Source organism: Panulirus ornatus, chromosome 47, assembly GCF_036320965.1.
Source record: "Panulirus ornatus isolate Po-2019 chromosome 47, ASM3632096v1, whole genome shotgun sequence".
Classification (NCBI taxonomy): Eukaryota; Metazoa; Arthropoda; class Malacostraca; order Decapoda; family Palinuridae; genus Panulirus; species Panulirus ornatus.
In genome coordinates, this window is record NC_092270.1 from 6,636,961 (window position 1) to 6,658,084 (window position 21,124).

Below are 21,124 nucleotides of genomic sequence, written 5' to 3' on the forward strand. Positions count from 1 at the left end.
GACTGCTACTGCAGGTCATTACTCCCACGACTCTTCCTGCAGGTCATTACTCCCACGACTGTTCCTGCAGGTCATTACTCCCACGACTGCTCCTGCAGGTCATTACTCCCACGACTCTTCCTGCAGGTCATTACTCCCACGACTCTTCCTGCAGGTCATTACTCCCACGACTGTTCCTGCAGGTCATTACTCCCACGACTGTTCCTGCAGGTCATTACTCCCACGACTGCTCCTGCAGGTCATTACTCCCACGACTCTTCCTGCAGGTCATTACTCCCACGACTCTTCCTGCAGGTCATTACTCCCACGACTACTCCTGCAGGTCATTACTCCCACGACTCTTCCTGCAGGTCATTACTCCCACGACTACTCCTGCAGGTCATTACTCCCACGACTGTTCCTGCAGGTCATTACTCCCACGACTCTTCCTGCAGGTCATTACTCCCACGACTCTTCCTGCAGGTCATTACTCCCACGACTCTTCCTGCAGGTCATTACTCCCACGACTCTTCCTGCAGGTCATTACTCCCACGACTACTCCTGCAGGTCATTACTCCCACGACTGTTCCTGCAGGTCATTACTCCCACGACTCTTCCTGCAGGTCATTACTCCCACGACTCTTCCTGCAGGTCATTACTCCCACGACTCTTCCTGCAGGTCATTACTCCCACGACTCTTCCTGCAGGTCATTACTCCCACGACTCTTCCTACAGGTCATTACTCCCACGACTGTTCCTGCAGGTCATTACTCCCACGACTGCTCCTGCAGGTCATTACTCCCACGACTGTTCCTGCGGGTCATTACTCCCACGACTCTTCCTGCAGGTCATTACTCCCACGACTCTTCCTGCTGGTCATTACTCCCACGACTACTCCTGCAGGTCATTACTCCCACGACTGCTCCTGCAGGTCATTACTCCCACGACTGCTCCTGCAGGTCATTACTCCCACGACTGCTCCTGCAGGTCATTACTCCCACGACTCTTCCTGCAGGTCAGTACTCCCACGACTGTTCCTGCAGGTCATTATTCCCACGACTGCTCCTGCTGGTCATTACTCCCACGACTACTCCTGCAGGTCATTACTCCCACGACTCTTCCTGCAGGTCATTACTCCCACGACTCTTCCTGCGGGTCATTACTCCCACGACTGTTCCTGCAGGTCATTACTCCCACGACTGTTCCTGCAGGTCATTACTCCCACGACTCTTCCTGCAGGTCATTACTCCCACGACTCTTCCTGCAGGTCATTACTCCCACGACTCTTCCTGCGGGTCATTACTCCCACGACTCTTCCTGCGGGTCGTTAAGAAACGCACCGGACGTTCAAATGCTCACGCACCTTACAACTATCTTAATCTAACTCTCTCTCTCTCTCTCTCTCTCTCTCTCTCTCTCTCTCTCTCTCTCTCTCTCTCTCTCTCTCTCTCACACACAAAGTACGGACAGTTGTACTCACCACCACCACGAATGTAGAAACCCCGGCGGCTCCCCTAAAGTTATATTTTTCTCCCATCTTATCTGGAAACACACAAGAAAAGGACAACTCGTTAATTAGTGTTGCATGAAAGACAACGCCAGAGACTGAGTGTTGCGCCCGCTGGCCTACACACAAACACACACACACACACACACCTCTGGCATGTTTGTTTTTCATCAAAAAACAATAAAAGCTTATTTTAACACACTTCAATTTAACACAGTTTACAACAAAAATATTAACATTCATAAAAAACATACAATTCATGCTATAATCTATCGTGACATCTGAACACAATATGAACACTGTTCATTACATGTTCATACATCATAAACCAAATGAAACATTATATTCTAACAAAATATGAACAAAATTCATCATTCACTGCTTAAAAAGAACAATTCATTATATTCAGTATCTATTAACTATTTTAACACGATAAATAATTAGCATAATTTAGCATAACGGTATGATAATATTCAAAATTATAAACAATATTTAACATACACCTAACACAAACTATACCTCTATCTATCTATCTATCTATATATATATATATATATATATATATATATATATATATATATATATATATATATATATATATATTCCTCAGTTACTAAGGATAAAAAAAACGTAAAATCACTTAAAACACTTAGAAAATTATCCCGTAAGTAATCAATGAACACTTAACCAGCTCAACACTCAAATCACTTCAATTTCCATTAAGTGTGAAAAGTAAGAGAACTTAGTCATCTGGGCAGCGTCCACTTATACTTACCACGGAGACACACACTAGGCCACTACCACGCATACCTTAAAGTACTAACACGTTCCAGGTATAAACAATTTACCAACCAATCCACAACTGTGCACAAATACCACACACACAACACCAGCGGGCGTAAACTTTAAGATTTATCAATTTCCAAAAATCAAACTGTTGGTTGTAACTTTACCCTTACAATAATGACCGCCAATGAGGTAGATAGATAGACAGATAGATAGACTGAGAGAGAGAGAGAGAGAGAGAGAGAGAGAGAGAGAGAGAGAGAGAGAGAGAGAGAGAGAGAGAGAGAGAGAGAGAGGCCCTTCCTATAACTACTCTAAGGTCTAAAGCAAGACGAAGCTATACCCTTCCCGCCAGGTGGGTATCTGTTGCACACTGTTAACTCAACCCAGACGTTAACGTCACATAATTAACACAACAAGGCAGTTTTAACGATCTGATCCACAGAGAAAAAAAAAAGGGAGAGGACCACGAAATTTTATCCCCGTCACCGACAATTTTACAAGTTAATTAATTAACACCAACAAACAGCTCTGCCTCTGCTCTACATCAGTATTTATCTTCACTAAATAAATAAGAATGTTTCCGACATTATCATCTTGTAACAGGTTAAATCCCACTGATCATAATACATTACCGCCAGAAAAATCAGGACAAATTGGCCAATCTCTCTCTCTCTCTCTCTCTCTCTCTCTCTCTCTCTCTCTCTCTCTCTCTCTTCTCTCTCTCTCTCTCTCTCTCTCTCTCTCTCTCTCTCTATATATATATATATATATATATATATATATATACACACCCAAGGACCTTTCTAAAAACATTCTGTAGCTCAAGAATGCGCTACTTCCAGTAGAGGGGAACTGTAGCCTCCTTCATTGTGATCAGTGCTGTGATAAGACTGTACTCGCAGTGGTGCAGCCTTGCCAAAGGTTACTTCACACACTGTGTAACCTCGAGCGGGAGGAGGCCGGTAACACACACACACACACACATATATATATTATATACATATATGTGAGATTTTGTGTGATCGGGGCCTGAACATGCAGGAGGGTGAAAGGAGGGCAAGGAATAGAGTGAATTGGAGCGATGTGGTATACCGGGGTTGACGTGCTGTCATTGGATTGAATCAAGGCATGTGAAGCGTCTGGGGTAAACCATGGAAAGCTGTGTAGGTATGTATATTTGCGTGTGTGGACGTATGTATATACATGTGTATGGGGGTGGGTTGGGCCATTTCTTTCGTCTGTTTCCTTGCGCTACCTCGCAAACGCGGGAGACAGCGACAAAGCAAAAAAAAAAAAAAAAAAAAATATTATAGCGTACGAGGAAGTATCAGTTTACGAATATCAGTCTCTCGTCTGGACTCATCAGCTGATCAGGTAAACAAACCAAAGTCCTTCTATATCCACTCATTAGGGTCAACGACCTACTAACGACCCAAACACCTCGTTTGGGCGTCACACGTAACGTAGCGCTGACAGGCAGGCAGGCGGGCAGAGAGAGAGAGAGAGAGAGAGAGAGAGAGAGAGAGAGAGAGAGAGAGAGAGAGAGAGAGAGAGAGAGAGAGAGAGAGAGAGAGAGAGAGCAGCCTGCACGGTACATTAGCTACAAGGTGTACCACATGCAAGGCACAGGTACCATGGACAGGTGATGAACAACCAGGTCGTCAACGCGGACGGGTAACGATACTGGAGTAAAACGAACACGGGTAACGGGATACCAGAGCAACGTGGGTAGACAGACGTACTGTTCACACAGCAGTCAGCTGACAGGTACTACGAGTAATCAGGTAAACAATGACCTAAAACGACCCTACCACTTACACAGCGACTACCACCGCCACCTATAACCATTACCATCCCACCTACCGCCACAACCACCATTCCAGCACCACTACGACCACCAACCACCACTGGCTCATCAAGACAATTCAAGTTCCACGTTAACGCTACAAAACAAAACCTGACCAACATAAACTAATGGTACACTGCCCAGTACGACTCCACTTAACACTTTTTGCTACATACCCTTCGACAGCACGACCCTTGGGGTGTAATTACCTGGTCTCCGACACGACCCTGAACGATCGTACAGTCGTGCTCTGTGGTCGTACCATCGCTGTCGCGCTCTGTAGTGGAAATCGTGATCTGGGGTCAAACCGTCGCCGGGCAGTTCTTCGAATCAAGATACACGGAAAGTTGTCTCGAAAGGTTAAAAAAAAGAGGTCAATTGACCCCAATCTATAAAAGAAAGTGTCTTCACGACGCACTAAAGCCGTGGCAATTCCTTAATACGTCAAGTGAAAAGCCTCGACCACAAGAGAGATATATCTTTCCTCGACCAAAGAAGGAAGACGGTGATGGGTAATCTCCTGGACTCTTTACAACACACTCCCTCCTTGCTTCGAAGCACGTCCCGAAGCCCAGGGCAATATCCATTACCAGGTAATATTTCAAGAGACGTCTCCGATCCAGAAAAATTAACAAGAGTATTGAGTCTGCGATCATCACACTCATCGACAAACCAACGAAACCACAACCCCCAGCGCTGCGGAGCTCGAATTTCTGAACCCCCAAAAAAGAAGAGTCGAAGTGTGGAGAAGCTTCGAATCATTTGGAACTTCCTCGTACCCACGCCCCTTGGACTTGGCTCCGCCATCCCTATTCCACGGGGCGCCGTATGGGGCTCCTCGTCCACTGGCATATCACTAGTCCCTCCCCACAGTACACCCAGCCTACAGAAGTATGCATAAACAGACCTTCCAGATGTGGTTGGCCCACGCGTCGCGGGCCCTCAATAACCTGACTGACCATTAGAACGACACAATGAAGTGTATGTAACCAATCCAACCCAGGTGCACAGATGACACGAGGGCAACGAGCTTGTAATTACAAGCGCATCGCACACAAAGCATTCTGCCCTCATCTATGTCACCATTTTGGAACCCATGAAGTGCTGGTCTCGTAAGATCAGAATCCCGTGCAAACAGCTGGTCTCACCAGGACACACAAACACTAGGACACAAGCAAGACGCGGGGTCTCCCTGGCAGCACCCTGGCAAAGGGCGACTCGCCCAAGGATCCGCAGCCACACAAGAACCAACAACCTCTGTCAACACAAGGAACACAGTTGTCACGACACACGGCAGCTACAACCCCTGTATGTGTGTGTGTGTGTGTGTGTGTGCGACTACAACCTGTGGGGTATGGGGAGAGATCTTATTCTCGTGAGGCCCCGTCTCTTAAGCCTTGTATATATGTACCAATGCATTTACTCCCTATGTATATAAGAGCACACACACACACACACACACACACACACACACACACACACACACACACACTAGCCAAGGCCAGGCGCACAATTATCGACCAACCCCGGAGGAAAGGATGAACACTTTGGTCGGGTGGAGGCCGACTGCCGAGCCTCTGATTCGAACCCATGGCATGCGTGACTCACGGCTAGTAACGCCAACCACTACACCACGGAGGAGCGTGCTCGGTGTGTGTGCGCGCGCGCGTGTGTGTGTGTGTGTGTGTGTGTGTGTGTGTGTGTGTGTGTGTGGCGATCCAGCCGAGGTGGGAGAAATAATTACACAAATAAAAACCTTAGCTCCCCGGTGGAGCGCGTGGGAGAAGGCCCTGAGACGTGATCCCTGCGGGGAGGACGACCTAACGGGACCAGCACGACCTCTGGTGACGACTCACGCCCACCACACCACACCACACCACCACCACACTAACACCACACTACTACCACCACACCACACCACCATCACACTAACACCCTACCACACTACACTAACACCACACCACACTACACTACACCACACCACACTACCACCACACTACCACCACACCACACCACACCCCACCATACCTTCCTGAATGCAGTAGTGACACGCCGACATAACGAGGAGGACACGTGCACCTGGGCCCTACAGACGACAAAAGCACATGACCAACACCGCAGGGCGTCCGGGGTCGCAAGAGTGAGCACATCCGCCACGTGAAGGTAAATAAAAATGTCACACACACACACACACATACACGTTTTAGACATAATTATAAATCATAAATGTCGGCAATATAACTCTCAAGATAACTTATCAACGTTAGGGAGAAGACAGTGACGGAAGATAACGGTATGACCTGGGAGGGATGGAGATGTCATGCGAAGGTGGCCGAGAAACTTCCTTCACAACAGTAAAGTTGACGTCCGCTGGAATTACCTACCACATTACGCGTGTGTGTGTGTGTGTGTGTGTGTGTGTGTGTGTGTGTGTGTGTGTGTGTGTGTGTGTGTGTGTCTGAGTCTCCCAACCTCCTGAACTTTATCAAATCAATGTATAACGACAATTCATAGTTTCGTCACTTAGTCTATACCAATCTGAGATAACGCGAGAGTCTCTTTTCTGAACCATTTTAAAATATACCAAACATGCTTCGACTTGGGAGGAAAAAGTCAAAATACGAGAGGAGAGGTCAGGTTGGACAAGTGTAACGGTGCACAATATACCACACAAGACGTGTGTACAGTGGCACCAGGAAGTTCTTCAGTTTAGAAAGCAATAATAACATCATCACGCACTTTTAGTCAGCTGGTCCAGGACCACAGCTAAACCCACTTGAAAAGAAAGTTGTTCTTTAGTGAAGGCAGACACCACTCCTTTGGCACGTATGTATACAAGGTTAAGAAACTGGGCAAAGCCAGTATAAAACTCTCTCCCGTAACACACAAAATAATAAACACACACACTCACACACACACACACACGATAACGCAAAATGACCTGATTAATCAACATAAGACAGAATTACGCAAAGTAGAAATTATGGCGACCACAAATGGTACGAACGCCACAATCCAGTAAAATATTCACCAACATGTTCACTTTCTCGGATAACACTCTCACAAAGCCTAACCACCAATATATATATATATATATATATATATATATATATATATATATATATATATATATATATATATATATATATCATCCCTGGGGATAGGGGAGAAAGAACACTTCCCACGTTTTCCCTGCGTGTCGTAGAAGGTGACTAAAAGGGGAGGGAGCGGGGGGCTGGAAATCCTCCCCTCTCATTCTTTAATTTCCCAAAGGAAGGAATAGAGAAGGGGGGCCAAGTGAGGATATTCCCTCAAAGTCTCAGTCCTCTGTTCTTAACGCTACCTCACTGACGCGGGAAATGGCGAATAGTATGAAAGAAATATATATACATATATATATATATATATATATATATATATATATATATATATATATATATATATATATATATATATATATATTTATGAAGATAGCAATGACAACAAAAGCCAAGATCTTCAGGTGATCACTCGACAACACTAGACAGTGATACACAGATAAGAGCAGAGCCAAGAACAGCTGCCCTGTTATCCCGGCGATAACAAAACACCTGAAAAAACACTCTAATAAGAAAAACCTGGACAATCATCATAATTAGAAACACCTTTACTATCACAATAACAAATACCTGAACCATCACCACAATAACATGAACCATCACAACAAACTCCTGAACCATCACCACAATAACATGAACCATCACAACAAACTCCTGAACCAACACCACAATAACATGAACCATCACAACAAACTCCTGAACCATCACCAAAACAACAAACACATGAACCATCACAACAACAAACACCTGAACCATCATCACAACAACATCAAACACCTGAACCATCACCACAACAACAACAAACACCTGAACCATCATCACAATAACAACAAACACCTGAACCATCACCACAATAACAACAAACACCTGAACCATCACCACAACAACAAACACCTGAACCATCATCACAACAACATCAAACACCTGAACCATCACCACAACAACAACAAACACCTGAACCATCATCACAATAACAACAAACACCTGAACCATCACCACAATAACAACAAACACCTGAACCATCACCACAACAACAAACACCTGAACCATCACCACAATAACATCAAACACCTGAACCATCATCACAACAACATCAAACACCTGAACCATCACCACAACAACAACAAACACCTGAACCATCACCACAACAACAACAAACACCTGAACCATCACCACAACAACATCAAACACCTGAACCATCACCACAACAACAACAAACACCTGAACCATCACCACAACAACAACAAACACCTGAACCATCATCACAACAACATCAAACACCTGAACCATCACCACAACAACATCAAACACCTGAACCATCACCACAACAACAACAAACACCTGAACCATCATCACAACAACATCAAACACCTGAACCATCACCACAACAACAACAAACACCTGAACCATCACCACAACAACATCAAACACCTGAACCATCACCACAACAACATCAAACACCTGAACCATCATCACAACAACAACAAACACCTGAACCATCACCACAACAACATCAAACACCTGAACCATCATCACAATAACAACAAACACCTGAACCATCACCACAACAACATCAAACACCTGAACCATCACCACAACAACATCAAACACCTGAACCATCACCACAACAACATCAAACACCTGAACCATCACACAACAACATCAAACACCTGAACCATCACCACAACAACATCAAACACCTGAACCATCACCACAACAACATCAAACACCTGAACCATCACCACAACAACATCAAACACCTGAACCATCACCACAACAACATCAAACACCTGAACCATCACCACAACAACATCAAACACCTGAACCATCACCACAACAACATCAAACACCTGAACCATCACCACAACAACATCAAACACCTGAACCATCACCACAACAACAACAAACACCTGAACCATCACCACAACAACATCAAACACCTGAACCATCACCACAACAACATCAAACACCTGAACCATCACCACAACAACATCAAACACCTGAACCATCACCACAACAACAACAAACACCTGAACCATCACCACAACAACATCAAACACCTGAACCATCACCACAACAACAACAAACACCTGAACCATCACCACAACAACATCAAACACCTGAACCATCACCACAACAACATCAAACACCTGAACCATCACCACAACAACATCAAACACCTGAACCATCACCACAACAACATCAAACACCTGAACCATCATCACAACAACAACAAACACCTGAACCATCATCACAATAACAACAAACACCTGAACCATCACCACAACAACATCAAACACCTGAACCATCACCACAACAACATCAAACACCTGAACCATCATCACAACAACAACAAACACCTGAACCATCACCACAACAACATCAAACACCTGAACCATCACCACAACAACATCAAACACCTGAACCATCATCACAACAACATCAAACACCTGAACCATCATCACAATAACAACAAACACCTGAACCATCACCACAACAACATCAAACACCTGAACCATCACCACAACAACATCAAACACCTGAACCATCATCACAATAACAACAAACACCTGAACCATCACCACAACAACAACAAACACCTGAACAAACACCAAAACAACAAACACCTGAACCATCACCACAACAACAACAAACACCTGAACCAACACCAAAACAACAAACACCTGAACCATCATCACAATAACAACAAACACCTGAACCATCACCACAACAACACAAACACCTGAACCATCACCACAACAACATCAAACACCTGAACCATCACCACAACAACAACAAACACCTGAACCATCACCACAACAACAACAAACACCTGAACCATCATCACAACAACAACAAACACCTGAACCATCATCACAACAACAAACACCTGAACCATCACCACAACAACATCAAACACCTGAACCATCACAATACATAACACGTGACAGATCCCCAGTTTTCCACAAAACATTCCCCAACTATCCCCAGCAAGACAACCATCCACTATCTCTATGGCTATCCACGCCGGCATACCATCCCCCGCCGTGAGCAAAAAGGGGATATAATTAGTGGGCTGTTGGGGGAGGCGGTCAGCTGGTGGCGATCAGCTGACTGAGGAGACGCCGTCACCATGGCAACGCACGTGGTCCAGGCCAGCTGTGTTGATGCTTCGCTCCCACCACACACACACACACACATACACACACACCCCACGCTGGGGGGGAAGGGTTCCTTCTCTCTCCCATGTTCTTCCTTCAGTTTCTATTTATCGTTTACAAGCCGCGTACTTTCTTCACCTATATATCGTGGAGTATATCAAACAGTTGATCATTAACGTATCAAACTACAGTACACAGTGCAGATTCACATTATTCTCTTAACATGAGCGTATTTTGTCTTGAATTCATCGCATAACAGAAAATCGCAATTAAAACATATACGAAGAATGATGACTGCTATACATTGGTCAAATTGCCCATATGGTTTATTTCCACTTCAGGCGTTCACCAACCAACAATCAACATATAATTTTGCACAAGTACATGATCACGAATAATACTATATCATATTACGTACATGATCACGAATAATACTATATCATATTACAAAACGTACCGCTGTAACGACGAACTGCAGTGATACAATAATGTTGCAGTACCAGCCTCTGCCACATGGATACACAGTAAACAAATAAGTGAATCAGGAAAGTCTTCGTCCGTCAGTGGTGCCCATGTTTTGATTATCCTTACGTTCACACACCATGAAGACAGCTTCACACACATCAGAGAAGCACAAACGAAACACCTAGAACTGTGTTTCTATGAGCATAAGACCACATAGAAACACATCTTAGAAACACAACAGACACATCTGATGTGTTTGTAAGGACAAGTGATCTTACTAGAACACAACAGACACATCTGATGTGTTTGTAAGGACAAGTGATCTTACTGGAACACAACAGAAACATCTGGTGTGTTTGTAAGAACAATTGATCTTACTGGAACACAACAGAAAACATCTGGTGTGTTTGTAAGAACAACTGATCTTACTGGAACAACAGAAACATCTGATGTGTTTGTAAAAACAAGTGATCTTACTGGAACACAACAGAAACACCTGGTGTGTTTGTAAGAGCAACTGATCTTACTGGAACACAACAGAAACACCTGATGTGTTCTTAAGAACAAAAATGCCTTACATAAACACCTCTGAGATAAAAATTGGTGACACCTAACACTATCACAAGACCAAGTGAACCCCCCACAGAAACACAACGGGAACACCTGATGTGTTTCTCACGAACACAGTGAGGAACCAGCGAGGTTGGAGGTCAAGGGTCACTGCCAGCGCCAGTGGTCACACGTCAAGGATGACCTGGCTCTCCCAATACCGTCTCTCCAGCCTCACTGACCCTCACCAGCACGAGTGGAGAGATCCCCCCCCCTACACACACACACACACACACACGTACACACACACACACGTACACACACACACACACACACACACACACACACACACACACACACGCACACATGTACACGAGCACTCACTCACATGTTGTGTGGCCGGGGGCGAGTTAACTGCCCGGGTGATCCTCGAAGATTTCGTCACGGTGAAGAAGTGACGCTCGGGAGGAAGTTAAAAAAAAAAGAGTTATCAAGGAAGGCAAAACCACTCAAGGGGGGAGGGAAAATAATAATCTTGTGTGGGTACTCGTAATCAGGTGACTCTCTCTCTCTCTCTCTCTCTCTCTCTCTCTCTCTCTCTCTCTCTCTCTCTCTCTCTCTCTCTCTCTCTCGTAGGCAGGGAGCTCTCTCTCTCTCTCTCTCTCTCTCTCTCTCTCTCTCTCTCTCTCTCTCTCTCTCTCTCTCTCTCTCTCTCTCTCTCTAACACACACTTGTGGTTAAGTCTTCCAAGGTCAAAAGTTTTCCCACCATGATAGAACATTACACCTCGTTGCTGGGCCCTGCCACCTACACACACGCACACACACAAGACACACAAACACACACACACACACACCCACACCCACACAGGGTGTGGGTGTGGGTGGAGACAACAGAGCGGCCATACATGATCCCACATATCCATCAACGTCGGGAGGGAGGGAGGCCTGTTATCGCGCCACTCTGGACAACCTCACGAGATAACGTCACCTTATCTGCTATCACAGCACGTGTCACCATCGCTACCGTCACCATCACCATGATGACGCTACCCTGTCACCATCACCATAATGGCGGTACCCTGTCACCATCACCATGATGACGCTACCCTGTCACCATCACTATGATGATACCCTCGTCACCATCACCATGACAAAGTCCTACGACCATGACACCATTCGGACACAAGCGTCAACATTCAACTCAAGCAGCGATGCATCCACGTGACCTCCCTGGCTTCCCCGAGGTCACCAAAACCTTCCAAATAACATGACCTCCTGTGACCACCCGGCAGAGCTGGGGACATATAACATCCCCTCTCGACCAATCACCAGTCACTACACACGGTGGTAACGCCGAGCCACGCACGCTGTAACACCTACAACCACACGCGGTGTATACCATCTATTCACGAGGACTGTACCATCTATCCAGCCAGGCTGTTAAGAAGTATCCACACACACACACACACACACACACACAAACACAACCCTCGCTCATAAAACAACAACTGGCAACGCAACCTTATGGAGGGGGGAGGCTGACTCAAGCTGTTTACTAACATAATTGCTGGCGTGATTTGCCGTCAAGATAATTCATAATTCATATAATTTCCCGTGTCAGGCCAGATGACCGATGACGATAATTCATGATTTATATAATTAACCACGTCAGGTCGGTAACCAACCGCCATTAACTATAACAAAACAGACGCGGAGGGAGGGGGGAAAAAAATGAAAAGTTTCGGGTACAGACCATGACACCACTTCTAAATATATAATAAATCCCAATATATCAAAACAATCCTTCGCTCCACAATCCTATATAACTTCTATATCCCAATATATCTATACAATCCTTCGCTCCAGAATCCTATATAACTTCTATATCCCAATATATCCAAACAATCCTTCGCTCCAGAATCCTATATAACTTCTATATCCCAATATATCCACACAATCCTTCGCTCCAGAATCCTATATAACTTCTATATCCCAATATATCCAAACAATCCTTCGCTCCAGAATCCTATATAACTTTTATATCCCAATATATCCACACAATCCTTCGCTCCAGAATCCTATATAACTTCTATATCCCAATATATCCAAACAATCCTTCGCTCCAGAATCCTATATAACTTCTATATCCCAATATATCCAAACAATCCTTCGCTCCAGAATCCTATATAACTTCTATATCCCAATATATCTAAACAATCCTTCGCTCCAGAATCCTATATAACTTCTATATCCCAATATATCCAAACAATCCTTCGCTCCAGAATCCTATATAACTTCTATATCCCAATATATCTATACAATCTTTCGCTCCAGAATCCTATATAACTTCTATATCCCAATATATCTAAACAATCCTTCGCTCCAGAATCCTATATAACTTCTATATCCATAGCTAAGAACCCTGGAATAATGAATCTAAGGGTAATTACTCACTAAATATATTGTTTACTAAGTAATTAATCCTGGATTAGGAGAAATGCGATTGCGTGAAAAAGAAGGCTAACTGGAAGATATATATCTCACGCCCAGCTGACCAGAGGTTAATCATATATATATATATATATATATATATATATATATATATATATATATATATATATATATATATATATATATATATATATATATATATGTTCCTTTATCGTAAGTGTCATGCCACTATAATGTGACTCCCAGTTATTCCCAGCCTTACGCGACGGTACGTACCTTGGGTACGATGGGGTAGCAAGTAACCTTTGACCTGACCCAAGCGTCGTACCGTCATGCTCAAGGGACGTACCGCACCGTCGTGTTCAAAGATCGTACCGTCGTATCTCAAGATCGCACCGTCGTGTTCAAAGATCGTACCGTCGTGTTCAAAGATCGCACCGTCGTATCTCAAGATCTTACCGTCGTATTCAAAGATCGTACCGTCGTGTTCAAAGATCGCACCGTCGTGTTCAAAGATCGTACCGTCGTGTTCACGTGGTTACACCCGGGTGTATGGGAGCCACATGGTCCACGTGAAGATAGCCAGCTGGGGTCTCCGGAGTGGGTCAGAGAGTGAAAGTGACAGGTGAACATGACAAGATGACAGTGACAGGCAGAACATGACAAGGTAATGACAACCCCCCTACCCCCACCCCGCACCCCTCTCCCCCCACAGGAAGTCAATCAAACACATGATCGATTGTTTCATACTGATAAGAAATGGGAGACTGTCGGGTCAAGAGAAGTGTACTCCAACTGCAACACAGCGGTACGACCCTGGCACTACCACGGAGCACGGAGGTACGACATCTGAGGCACGGAGGTACGACCCCCGGAGCACGGAGGTACGACCCCCGGAGCACGGAGGTACGACACCTGGAGCGCGAAGGTACGACCATGAAGCACGAAGGTACGACCCTTGGAGCACGGAGGTACGACCCCTGGAACAAGAAGGTACGACCCCTGGAGCACGGAGTTACGACCCCTGGGACATGGAGGTAAGACCCCTGGAGCACGAAGGTACGACACCTGAGGCACGGAGGTACGACCCCCGGAGCACGAAGGTACGACCCCTGGAGCACGAAGGTACGACCCCTGGAGCACGGAGCTACGACCCCCGGAGCACGAAGGTACGACCCCAGGAGCACGGAGGTACGACCCTGAAGCACGAAGGTACGACCCCTTGAGCACGAAGGTACGACCATGGAGCACAACAGTACGACCCTGCGGTATGAGGGCCCGGCACTTCGCCCTGACCCCCTCCTCCAAAACAAAGAAAAATGAAAAAAAAAATTAACTGGAAATGCCATTAGGAGACACGCACTCCAATCCGGTCATGACAAGTGCGTCCGAACGCACTCGCGGGGGACGACGACCATCATGGTCGTCGTCACATTCCAGTAACAATACTGAAGACTACAGCTTGTGACGCCGTACCTCACGCTGGTAACAACAACCTGGAAGATCAGACGGTTTGGGGAGGGGGCGCCCGGAGGCTTTAGTCGCGTAACAAAGAGCTTCAACACACTCTACAATAAGGACAGAGGGACGGCCACACACTCTACAACTATGAGTGAGGGCCGGCCACACACTCTACAACTAGGAGTGAGGGACGGCCACACACTCTACAACTAGGAGTGAGGGCCGGCCACACACTCAACAAGAGACCCACCACCAAGAGCACTATCAATGGTGGCTCCTCAAGCTGGCTTATCTCTTATCACGGTGACCTCTAACATGTCACTCTCACTCACTTCTCACACCACCAGCACTCAGTTTCTCCCACTCCAACACCTCTCCCCCTTTCCCCCTTCCATCACCCCCAACCCTCCCCCTTCACAACCTTCTGCCACCAGCTGGGAACCACAGACCCAAATCCTCACCTGGTTACGTAAGCCTACGGGCTGCGGCTCCCAACAGCCTGGCTGATCAAAAGGGGAAATAAGAGTGAATGGTATCCGTTCACGGAGCTCGGGAGAGAGAGAGAGAGAGAGAGAGAGAGAGAGAGAGAGAGAGAGAGAGAGAGAGAGAGAGAGAGAGAGAGAGAGAGAGAACCTTGCGTAACCGCTGTAAGGTCTATGCAAGGTAAGGTCCCTGATCCAGCTGTGGGGGTAGAGGACCACTGTAACCATCGATAAGGTGTAATATAAGGTCCCAGGCCCAGCTATGAGGGGAGGGGTGTATAGTAAACCTCCGTAACCATCGTAAGGTCTATGTAAGGTACGGTAAGGTAAGGTAAGGTTCCAGACCCAACTGTGGGGGTGAAAGACCTCCGCAACCATAGTATCGTGCACGCAAGGTAAGAAAAGGTCCCACCCAGATCATAAGACCTTCCGAACCATCGTAAAGCATACGTAAGGCCCGAGACAGCAGAGACCTCTCCCACACCACGCATGGTAAGGTGTGTACCATGACAGCCATCAATGGGTCGCGCCAGGCAAGCGGAGGGTGGTCAGCCGGGACACACACACACCGCACACCTTCATACCCAACCTCAATGTCACCATCAACTGTGGCCCGAAGCTTACTCCATCACAATGACGCGTCGCCTCACGGTCGCATGAATCATGGACTCTTGAATTTTCGAATGTTTGTTGTTTACAGTTGTGTGTGTGGGGGGGGGGGGAAGAGGTTGGGGGGTTTATAGTTAGCAACACCGGCCCCCCCAACGGTAATAAGTCACGTACGGCGGGCGTCTAACGACATGAGGAAAAGCCACTCTCGGATGACGTGCGCACCGCGAGGCCAGCGCCATCTGTGGGTTGAGAGATCTACTCCCCACTTGTCATACCATAACAACTGAAGACATACTGTCTAACATTCTCCGGGGCCTATCAAACAACCGTAAGCCACTACATAACTAATGAGTGCAGTTTGTGGTACCCCTCCAACACGCTGCTTGGTGACTGGCTCAAGTATAAATACAGAAATCTGGAAAAAAAAAAAAAAATATGGGGCAGTTTTCTGATGTACAAATAATTATCATTCGGCGGGGCGGATGGTAAGTTTCGCGTCCCACCTACCCAGGTTTAGCGGCTCCCGCTAAAATCTCAACTCATAACATTTCCACCCCAGTAGCATCTATAGTCATCAAATAACCCTAGGGGTTAACCCTCTACCCTCTCGAAACCATTTAAAAATGAACGCGAAACGATGGAGGAGACAGTACGACCAACACCACCATTACACCCACTGAGCACGACGGACGGAGCGGCCCTTACGCACGACGGTACGACCCTTGGGAAAGACGGAGCGACCCTTACGAAGGACGGTGCGACTCTTGGGAAAGACGGAGCGACCCTTACGGAGGACGTTACGACCCTTGGGAAAGACGGAGCGACCCTTATGGAGGATGTTACGACCCTTAGGAAAGGCGGAGCGACTCTTACGGAGGACGTTACGACCCTTGGGAAAGGCGGAGCGACCCTTACGGAGGACGGTGCGACCCTTGGGAAAGAAGGAGCAACCCTTACGGAGGACGGTACGACCCTTGGGAAAGACGGAGCGACCCTTACGGACGACGATGCGACCCTTGGGGAAGGCAGAACGACCCTTAAGCACACGACTGTATGACCTTAAACTTGGGTGCGCGACCTCTGGGATAGCAGCAGGCCTTGGCCTTTGACCACACCCCCTGAACAGTCCTACATCATCCAGTCACAAATCCTTCACCGCCACCCACCGGAGGAGGACCGTCCGCGTGAGTGTGGCGACGTCGGCCGAGCCATCCGTCTGGCTCGAGGCTGGACGAACGGGAGGAGGAGGAGGAGGAGGTACGGAGGGCTGGCAACGGCTGTCCTCTGCGTACACACACAGCCGCTTGTGGCACCCAAGGGACGGTGTCCCCAGCACCCCAGGAACACCTTCCCACCATCACACGTGTTCGAGAAACTTTTGTACGTAAATAAATAATAAACGCGGCCATGATAATAATAATAAAAAAAAGATCCATGTGGAAATTCTGGCAAGTTGGACAATATCTGGTGGCGTAGGTATGGGTCAGGCGGCCCGGCCCAATGATGAAAATATGGCGACCCACAAGTTCTCCCAGGGAAATTTTAGTTCTGGGCGATACTGCTCCTGCTGGCAGGCAGGCAGGAAGAAAGGTGAGAGAGAGAGAGAGAGAGAGAGAGAGAGAGAGAGAGAGAGAGAGAGAGAGAGAGAGAGAGAGAGAGAGAGAGAGAGAGAGAGAGAGAGAGAGAGAGAGAGAGAGGAACGAGAAAAAGACTAGACATCGTCATAAAGGAACCAGAGTTAATATCTACATACCTCAGGGTTCCCTACCACCAGACTTGACCCATTATGCATGCAGAGGGAATGAGGAGTGGAGGATGCATGACGAGTGAGTGTGTAGAGAGTTATGATGAAGGGAGGAACGAGTCGGCCAACACACACACACACACATGGCTCCCCCGTGACTGTTATACAACACCATGCGAACTCACAGGAGGACGGGTCACATATTAGGCCGGGTGTGCACGGGGGCAGCAACGAAGACCTCCCGTGACCCACCGCTCACTGCGTGGGGGTAGGTACGGGTGCACACACTTGCACACGGACGGGAACACTGGAAGCTGACCTCCACTGGGGCGTTTCAGTGGCCAGACAGGAGTAACAGACCCACACCTGACAGGGGCGTTTAGATGGCCAGACTAGAATGAATATCAGACCCACACCTGACTAAGGCGTTTAAATGGCCAGACTGGAATACCAGACCCACACTTGACCAGGGCGTTTAAATGGCCAGACTGGAATACCAGACCCACACCTGACAGGGGCGTTTAAATGGCCAGACAGGAATGAATACCAGACCCACACCTGACAGAGGCGTTTAAATGGCCAGACTGGAATACCAGACCCACACCTGACTGGGGCGTTTAAATGGCCAGACTGGAATACCAGACCCACACCTGACTAGGGCGTTTAAATGGCGACTGGAATACCAGACCCACACCTGACAGGGGTGTTTAAATGGCCAGACTGGAATAACAGACCCACGCCAGACAGGGGCAGAAGACCCTCAACACAGGCACGCTTTGAGTAATGACAATTATTCTTTTCAAGTGGCTGAACGGCTCCAGCCACTGGGGTTGGCTGTCATTAGCTAAACGCTTCATAACTCCGGGCCCGGGGTTCGAGTCTTGGTAACGGTCGGTCAACCGTCTCAAAGCCAACCACAGCCTCTCTCTTCATCCACCTTCTCTCTGGGATATATATCGACGAATGGCAGGCACATACCTGACGCAGAACCTAGGGAAGACGCGACTCCTCAGCCACTACGTCAACACCACTACCCATGACTGAATACTTCTTTTTTCTCCTTTCATACTATTCGCCATTTCCCGCGTTAGCGAGGTAGCGTTAAGAACAGAGGACTGGAACTTTGAAAGAATATCCTCACCTGGCCCCCTTCTCTGTTCTGTTTATATATATATATATATATATATATATATATATATATATATATATATATATATATTCCCTGGGGATAGGGGAGAAAGAATACTTCCCACGTATTCCCTGCGTGTCGTAGAAGGCGACTAAAAGGGAAGGGAGCGGGGGGCTGGAAATCCTCCCCTCTCGTTTTTTTTTTTTTTTTTTTTTTTCCAAAAGAAGGAACAGAGAAGAGGTCCAGGTGAGGATATTCCCTCAAAGGCCCAGTCCTCTGTTCTTGACGCTACCTCGCTATCGCGGGAGATGGCGAATAGTATGAAAAAAAAAAAAAAAAAAAAAATATATATATATATATATATATATATATATATATATATATATATATATATAATAGAAGACAATGATACCCTGGCGAGATCAGATTAGATCAAGGTAGAGCGATACACACACACACACACACACACACACACACACACACACACACAGGATCCCTGGGAAGGGAAGGTTTGGGTACAATGAGTATTTTGCAAGAGGCGTGGTCGATGCATTAGTGACGGTGGTGGTGTCGCCATACCCGGGAAGTGACTGGCGATAAGCGCATCCACACACTCACGCCCTACACACACACACACACACACACGCACACACACACACACACAAGGTAAGTTATCAGACGTCTGATCCTAATCTTCGAATTTGCTCTCTGCCTCATGAGAAAATCTCACTGTACGTACATACGAGCGGGTAAACCGCACTCCGTCCTCTCTCTCTCTCTCTCTCTCTCTCCCGTTATCGGGCTCCCACGCACGCTCCCACATCGGCCGCGATCCTAACATCGCCCTGAAGATAAAAGCCTCGAGGGGTCGAGTTATAAATACGGGGGAGGCGGGAGTTGCAGCCTTGATGAAGCGTGTGGTATAGCACTTTAGGGTGCGGGCGGGCAGCTATGTCAACAGAGCGCACGTGTTTACAGTGCAAGCCACACAACAGCTGAGCGCGGGGCATGCCCGGCCTGGGAATACACAACACCGACGCTGTATCGGGATTTGTAGCTTTCGTTTTAAGAACGGAGGGAGCCACAGGTTGTGGTGCCCCCCGGGGAGGCGGCCCGCAGGCTGTGTGGTGCGAGTACCACAGCGGAACCCCACACCTACCACACACACACCCAACTGAACACCTTCCACTTGCCTCACGGAACACGATGCACCTCTTCCGTGATCCCTCTACGTACGAATGACCAACTATCCTAATCGCATCTGATTACTACAGGGTTATTTCTATCGAGGATACATCATGTGCTTCCTTCGCCAAGACGACACACATAATCTCCGTCACCAGTCAAGTGTGTGTCGAACACAGTTGCATAAAGCGGGTATTACTGTGGACACACATGCCAGGCCTGTGCCAACAGTAACCCTCCTCCCTGTGTTCCAGTTACCTCGACACACGATTCCTCCTCCGCGCCAACAGTCGAAATCGAGCTTCGATCTCACACCTCCTGCAACAGATGGCGGAAGACGAAGTGCTCATCACAAACCACCTGACGAACTGCACAGGACTAACAACCATGGGGATATAACCCCCCCCCCCATCCCACTATCCCCCTCAGACACACCACAGAGGAAAACTTGGCTTTTCACCTGCTCCTTCCCCAAACCACCTCCACCCCCTTCTTCCCCCCCGAGAAAAGGCGGTCATTCACACGAAAATCCTCGCTATTCTCATCTTAAGACCCGTAGTGATAAACACTAAGACACGATGGGGGTGGGGTGGGGTCGTCGTCAGACTTTCTGATGGGGTTTTGAGAGAGAGAGAGAGAGAGAGAGAGAGAGAGAGAGAGAGAG

The 21,124-nt window shown here is 47.1% G+C and overlaps 1 protein-coding gene across 20 annotated transcripts in view; it reads right to left on the reverse strand.

Moving 5' to 3' along the window:
- Ssdp (Sequence-specific single-stranded DNA-binding protein) overlaps positions 1–21,124 on the reverse strand; it is a 326,860-nt gene that overhangs the window by 268,939 nt on the left and 36,797 nt on the right. For all 20 annotated transcript variants that reach the window (XR_011716166.1, XR_011716165.1, XR_011716159.1 and 17 more), the window contains exon 3: positions 1,460–1,521. Coding sequence is in view for 8 of the 20 variants with exons in the window: in XM_071689595.1 (XP_071545696.1) it covers positions 1,460–1,521 (62 nt within the window). In the remaining 12 variants the exon portion in view is untranslated. The remainder of the gene's footprint in view (positions 1–1,459; positions 1,522–21,124) is intronic.